This window comes from Berghia stephanieae, chromosome 7, assembly GCF_034508935.2.
Source record: "Berghia stephanieae isolate SIO BIC M18660-M18661 chromosome 7, UCSD_Bste_1.3, whole genome shotgun sequence".
NCBI classification, from domain to species: domain Eukaryota; kingdom Metazoa; phylum Mollusca; class Gastropoda; order Nudibranchia; family Aeolidiidae; genus Berghia; species Berghia stephanieae.
Genome location: NC_088366.1, coordinates 17271622 through 17279121, shown reverse-complemented (window position 1 = coordinate 17279121; position 7500 = coordinate 17271622). Strand labels below are relative to the sequence as shown.

The window sequence follows — 7500 nt, the reverse complement described above, 5'->3', positions numbered from 1 at the left end:
GTCTTTCCCGCTTTAAAAGGCAATGTTAGTGCCTCTAAAAACATATCAATTTGATCCAAGTTTCACAAGTCTTGCTGTGATTGCAGTTCTAACCATCTGAACCATCCCGACATTGTACCGTTAGGAAAAGATTGGTCACATATATACATGCGGGACTTTGATTTTAAACATAAATTAATATTATTAACTTTTTTTTTTATAAGAACCTGTGGTGTTTGACTTCAGTATTTATTTAATCAAGTCTTTATTTTGTGTTGGAAAATCAGTGGAGAAATTCGAATGAACTAATATCGGTAAATCATTGAAGGCATGGAATGGGGATCATTCATTGACCAATCCCTGTTATTATGAATGACTGAAGATGATGAATACGATTCAGTAGTCTGATGTCACGCGCCCGGCAACGGCGGCCATCTTGGTTCTAAACAAAGAAAATCATTACTTTTTATTCTTCATGCTGGCTAGAACTTTTCATTCCCTTTTCGTATGCCTTGTGATCAGAATGTGTAAAAGTCAAAACATGATCAAATTTATGGGTTTTTTTTTCCTCTGGAAACGCTTTTATGCTCGCCGGAGAAATATTTCATACGGGCGTCCGCCATTGTTCCGATAGTTTAGAGCCAGTGTTACTAAGTTACCATGCGTCATTAGGAAGGAAGTGACGTTACGACTACTGAATCCTATTAGTTCTCACTAAACATTTTCTCAATCAAACTAAATAAACGTTTAAGTTGGCACACAAATAGAATGGTTAGATTTCTTATCCATGGACACAACACTAGACCCGTGTTTTTTTTTCTAACATTGTCACCCATTAGCCCATTAGTTGTGCGGCTATGTGGTCTAGTGGTATGACACTCGCTTTCGGATCGTAAGGTCCTGGGTTCGAGCCTCGCGCTCGGCGCATAGTTGAGTCCTTGGAAAAGGCTCTTTACTCACATTCTCTCACATGCCACATCTCCATGCATCTCGGTTCAGCGCATCATCTTCCTCCAGGCCCAGTTCTTTCATATCATCCTTTACCTTATCCCACCATCTAGTCTTTGGGCGTACCTTTTTCCTCTTTCCCGCTATTTGTAAGTCCAATACTTTCCTTCCCACGTACTCCATCTCTCGTCTCTTTACATGTCCGAACCATTTCAATCTATCTTCTCTCATCTTTATTGATACAGTCTTCTTATCATTATTTTTGAAAAACTACAACTTTAACAGATAAAAATGTGGAAACCGCAATACGCTTCAACAGTCTTAACGTCACTTCCCTCGTAATGACGGATGGTAACTTAGTAACTGGCTCTAAACTATCGGAACAATGGCGGACGCCCTTATGAAATATTTCTCCGACGAGCATAAAAACGTTATATAAATATGATCATGTTATGACTTTTACGCATTCTGATCACAAGACATATGAAAAGTTCTAGCCAGCATGAAGAATAAAAAGTACCGATTTTATTTGTTTAGAACCACGATGGCCGCCGTTGCTGGGCGACGTGACATCAGACTATTGAATCTAATTATCGTAGTTCCAATGGAGCAGAGAAGTCGTGACGTCACACCTTTTTCCTCTTCCAGTTCCAACCTTTTTTGAAGTGTATATGCAACCAGTCATTCGGAGAATTAACAATGAATAGGCTACATACTGAATCATGCCGTGGCATAACTATTTTAATAGCTGGATCTATAGACGAATTGTTAGAATAGGATTCAACAGTCGTGACGTCACTTCCCTCGTAATGACGCATAGCAACTTAGTAACTGGTTCTAAATTATCGTAAAAATGGCGGACGCCCTTATGAAATACTTCTCCGACGAGCATACAAAAGTGTATCCAGAGGAGAACAACATAAATATGATCATGTTTTGACTTTTATACAATCTGATTACATGACATATGAAAAAGTTCTAGCCAGCATGAAGACTAAAAAGTCTACCGATTTTTTTATTTTTATTTTTTTTTGTTTATTTAGAACCAAGCTGCTCGTTGCTGGGCGGACGTGACATCAGACTAGTGAATCCTATTACGGGGCGTAAAAGAGCGAGGATGGATTATCTTTTTTGACCACGGGCTTTTAGTTAGGCTATAAAAATAAGATTCTATCACTCTGAAGCCAGAAGATTAATTACGCAAGTTATGGACCCAGTCCTCTGGAAGAGTGGTTTTACACTTCAAATGAGATTGGAACCAGTTTTTGACGTCCCTATAGTTATTTTAATTGTGCAAAGTTGCATCCCTGTTCATTTAACTCACTCAGTCCTAACACCGACTTTATCCGTAGTATAACCCGGGTTACTTTTAGCCCCTTGCCTATTTATTACATTTTTCTGAGATAAATTATAGGCGTAGTATCAAAGCTAATGTTCTCAGGTTTTGTATGTTAATGATAGTTGATTAAAAATATCTATGCATCTGCTCATTTTAATACATTTTTGTCCAATTTTGAAAAATAGCAAAAATCTCAATGATTGAGTGAGTTAAACGGTAGATCATTCACCAACTGACTGACTGTAATAATTTAACCCTTGCTTAAACGGACGAGGGAAATTCAGGCCCAATAAGCCTAGCCTAAATAGCTCTAATTAATAACTACGTTACTCTTCAGTGGACAGTGTGCGTATACGTAACTTTCAACGGGACTAAGTACAACCCAGCTGTGATTGTTATCTGTAATCGACACAATTATCATGTCAGCCGCATTATTACAGTATTGTTATTATCATTATGTATTATTATTAATTAATATTATTATTATTATTATTATTATTATATTATATTATTATTATTATTATTATTATTATTATTATTATTATTATTATTATTATTATCATCATATTATTATTATTATTATTATATTAATTATTATTATTATTATTATTATTATTATTTATTATTTTATTATTATTATTATTATTATTATTATTATTATTATTATATTATTATTATATTATTATTATTATTATTATTATTATTATTATTATTATTATTATTATTATATTATTATTATTATTATTATTATTATTATTATTATTATTATTATTATTATTATTATTATTATTATTATTATTATTATTATTATTATTATTATTATTATTATTATTATTATTTTTATCGTCATCAATATTATTATTATTATTATATTATTATTATTATTATTATTATTATTATTATTATTATTATTATCATCATCATTATTATCGTCATCAATATTATTATTATTATTATTATTATTATATTATTATTATTATTATTATTATTATTATTATTATATTATTATTATTATTATTATTATTATTATTATTATTATTATTATTATTATTATTATTATTATTATTATTATTATTATTATTATTATCATTATTATTATGAGGGCTATTAAGCGTTTAAACACAAAAGGAATTCTATCCATATCATTGATCTTACTTACCAAATAGTTTTTGTATAAACTCTAGATTTGACCGTCTTTACCCTAGGCAGCAATATCATTGCGCGAGTCAGGCTTCAGTTTAAATTCCTAACAGCATAATAACCACTGCTCTCTCGGAGAAAATGATAATTATTTATCATGTAAGGTTTCGTATAATTAAAATCAAGTTCTGTCTCCAGTGGTATAACCTGGATTTTATCATCGTCACATTCATACACGTATAATAAGACCCTCTGCATTGGATACATTTTAATAATAATAATGATGATGATGATGATGATGATGATGATGATGATGATGATGATGATGATGATGATGATTATGATAATGATGATGATGATAAAGATAACAATAATAACATTGATAATAATAATAATAATAATAATAATAATAATAATAATAATAATAATAATAATAATAATAATAATAATAATAATAATAATAATAATAATAATAATAATAATAATAATAATAATAATAATAATAAATAATAATAATAATAATAATAATATCACCATCATCATCATCATCAACATCATCATCATCACCATCATCATCATCATCATCATCATCATCATTATCATCATCATCATCATCTTCACATCATCATTACACAATCCCAGGTATTGATATGTTTGTCTTGTTATCATTAGGGATAGGGATAGGGTTGAAGTTGTGACGAACGATTTTCTCTCTCTTATGATTTCTTTATCATTCGTCAGCGTCTCATTCAAAACCACTTGAAATTGAGTGTGGACAACAATATTTGCGAAGGGAAATTGACACTTTGAGTTCAAAACACTCAGAACATGGAGAGTTGTATTCGACAGTTAAGCTAATTAAACATACACTCTTCGAACCCATTGTATAACGGACTGCTAGACCCGACCACTCATTTTCCGGCTTAGGCTTATTAATCTGTTCAATTGTCTGCCCATTGTCTGCATATCTCCTGCTAATTACCCTTTCCAAACAAGACCCCAACGTGTGTTTATGCCCTGAGGTTCTCATCCCTGTCAAGAGTAGCTAAAATTGCAATCAATATTCTAGCTCTCCGTTCTTTAATTCCCAGTTGTTAATCAAAAGCATCTGAATATCATTGGCTATCTAAATAGGAACATGTTTTCTGATTGGCTATCCCCAAAATCGGTTGGCGTGTCCACATTTTACAAAACCAAATTCATCTCAGAACCGAATCACACTCACAATAAGAATCCCAAGGAAGAAGGACCAATTCCTTAACTTCAAACTTGTAAAAAGTTCAACTATCTCTAGGTTGAAGGTAAAATTATTACTGGTTAACTTATTCAAAGGGACGAGATATTACTGTGAATTCAATGTTTAACCTACCATTGCTATTATCATTTGTGTATATTTTATTTGTGCTTTATTCTATGGATGGTCGTAAGTTGAAATGCTTGTACAAAACTATATCTATATGTATATTATACTATAGTTAACATTTGTTTATGATCTATGCTATTATATTCAATATGTATATGGCATGATGTCTGTACTCCACCGCCAATCCACGGCCACACATCAAAACACAATTATAAGTTACAAACCATAAAATACAAGGGACATAACCCCGTTAAATTCTCATCGTGTAGGATAGCTCAACTGGCAGTTGATGCTTGATACCAATGCAATAACTGTAACCATTATCATGGAGTTATTGCTTCTCCTTGCCTTTGGTCGGCAAATTAAAGCTATTATGATGTGTCGCTCAAGGACGACCCGGTGGCGAAAGACAAATAGATTTGGCTCGAAGACCTTTTTGTTTTAACTCTTAATAGAAGGTCCTTGCCTGGCACCCAGTCCTTGCCCAATCCTTGCCTAATTGTCAATCCCTGATGTCAGTCCTCGCCGACACCAGAACCTTCCTGTCAGCCCACAAACACAACACACTGTTGTGAAGTCAAGAAAACCCGGGAACCAGGAGCCACCCTTGAACAAGCTGATACATTCACCAATCAAGCAAGCCGACTGAATAAAGATAAGCCAACCGGGCTTATACCATTTTCAAATGCACTTTCCATAGACATAGACGATTTAAAATAAATAGATAAATAAATAAATAAATAATAAACTAGATCCAACAATTAGAGCTATTCTTCCTGATATTAAATAAATACTTATTCTCTCCATCTTTTCCTGTAACAATCAAATTAAACTTATGTATAGAATTGTTATTATTGTATTAGGCGTTATTATTGTCTTGACTCACTTGTATTAATACAATTAGTTATAAGGGACCCTAAAACTATTCTCAATCACCCCTAGATTAAACCTGAGACGTTTGTGGTGTATGTTTAGTGGCGCAGCGGGTAACGAGAGCCATAGCGCGCATACTGGTTCGAACCCAGACCATTGAGCTTATCGGTTGGACTCGAACCCACAAAAAAAACACAAACCCCGCCACAAAAGTCAGTGTGACTTTATAAGAAATTAACCCCTAGACTACTCTATTTATTTGTATCGTCTTTTCATGTCACAGAAATTAGGCTACTCCCGCTCCTCCTAGCTCTTTGCTGGGTGGTCGAGAGCGCTAAACTCAGGAAGAAAAGGGATGCGGACTTCAATCCTCTCAAACTGGTAGTGGACAAGATGAAATTCCCGATGAAAAAGAATTTTGATATCAGAGGGTTCACACAGGAGGAGAAAGATAATCTGGTCCACATCCACAACGCTTATAGAAGTCTTGTAAGGCCTCAAGCCGCAGATATGATCGAAGTGGTAAGAGAGCTTTTTTTATATTATGTAAAACAGAAAAGTCGTTGTTAAATAATGGAAATATTAGTGGATAACCCGCAATATTTGTGGAGAAATAAAGGCTGTCACAAACAGGCACTCATCTATTTCACTAATTATGCTCCTGTATTGCAGAAATTAACATAGGTGAGACGAATCCTGTGAGCTATCAAAACTAGAGGTGCCTAAATGAGCCAGTAAAATGGAAAGAAAAATAAAGTGAGTAATTGTGACTCCATTCATTTGCATTGTTTCCACATTTGACAAAATGTGATATTTTGTAACCTTACCTTGCTTTTTGTCTCTCGACGAAGGCCAATGGCCGAAACGTTGTTTGTTTCGTGGTGTTCCCTTATATATGAGTCACATTTACTCACTTTATTTTTCTCTCCTGTGAGCTATCGAAGATCAAAATCGATCCGGTACTGACGTCTGTAGGTGCGCGAAAATGAATCTGTAATCTCACAACAGTGTGGCCAGTTGGCGAGTCCCAATATCAAATGACCTAACATCATGAGTACCGTCATTATGCCCTATCAGATTTTATAAATAACTTTATGTCAACGGGCGATAGAATTTCCATTAATTAGAAATAAAAAGGTATACAAGTTACTCGATTATCAATATGTGAATAATAGTTTTATAATTCTTTTAGATTAGCCAGTATTTATGAGCACGTCGGCAAAAAAATTAACATGGTCTATACAATTTTGACCCCAAATTTAATATTTTTCAAAGAATAGATGTATATAGATTACTAGATATAGATGAGCTTTTGCATGGAAGCAGCCTGCTATGCACCCTTTATATTGCTCTCCGCCAGCCTATATAGAACAATATTGCCATGTCATACATTATTCATAGCCAAGGCATTTTACTTGTAAGTAGCATTCTTAAAATATCCATCACTGAATACTAATTTACGCCTGGGAACGTTTACCACTGCTACATTGCTTGTTCTTGTTACAGGATGAAACAAAATACATCTGGACCACTGACACCACTTCTTCTTCTTCTTCTTCTTCTTCTTCTTCTTCTTCTTCTTCTTCTTCTTCTTCTTCTTCTCCTTCTCCTTCTCCTTCTTCTTCTTCTTCTTTTTCTTCTTCTTCTTCTTCTTCTTCTTCTTCTTCTTCTTCTTCTTCTTCTTTCTTCTTCTTCTTCTTCTTCTTCTTCTTCTTCTTCTTCTTCCTCTTCCTCTTCTCCTCCTTCTCTCCTCTCTCTCCTCCTCCTCCTCCTCCTCCTCCTCCTCCTTCTCTTCTCTTCTTCTTCCTTCTTTTTCTTCTTCTCTTCTTCTTCTTCTTCTTCTCTTTTTCTCTCCTTC

General features: G+C 33.7%; 1 protein-coding gene across 2 annotated transcripts in view; it reads left to right on the top strand.

Annotated features, from left to right (window-relative positions):
- The window catches only part of LOC144976160 (cysteine-rich secretory protein LCCL domain-containing 2-like), a 20985-nt gene that overhangs the window by 4596 nt on the left and 8889 nt on the right, over window positions 1-7500 (top strand). Inside the window, exons 1-2 of one of the 2 annotated variants that reach the window (XM_078920342.1) lie at window positions 4597-4707; window positions 5926-6164. In XM_078920342.1, coding sequence (XP_078776468.1) covers window positions 6036-6164 — 129 coding nt within the window. In that variant the 5' untranslated portion in view covers window positions 4597-4707; window positions 5926-6035. Of the gene's footprint in view, window positions 1-4596; window positions 4708-5925; window positions 6165-7500 lie in introns of those variants that run through there. The other variant, XM_078920343.1, reaches the window with a different exon arrangement.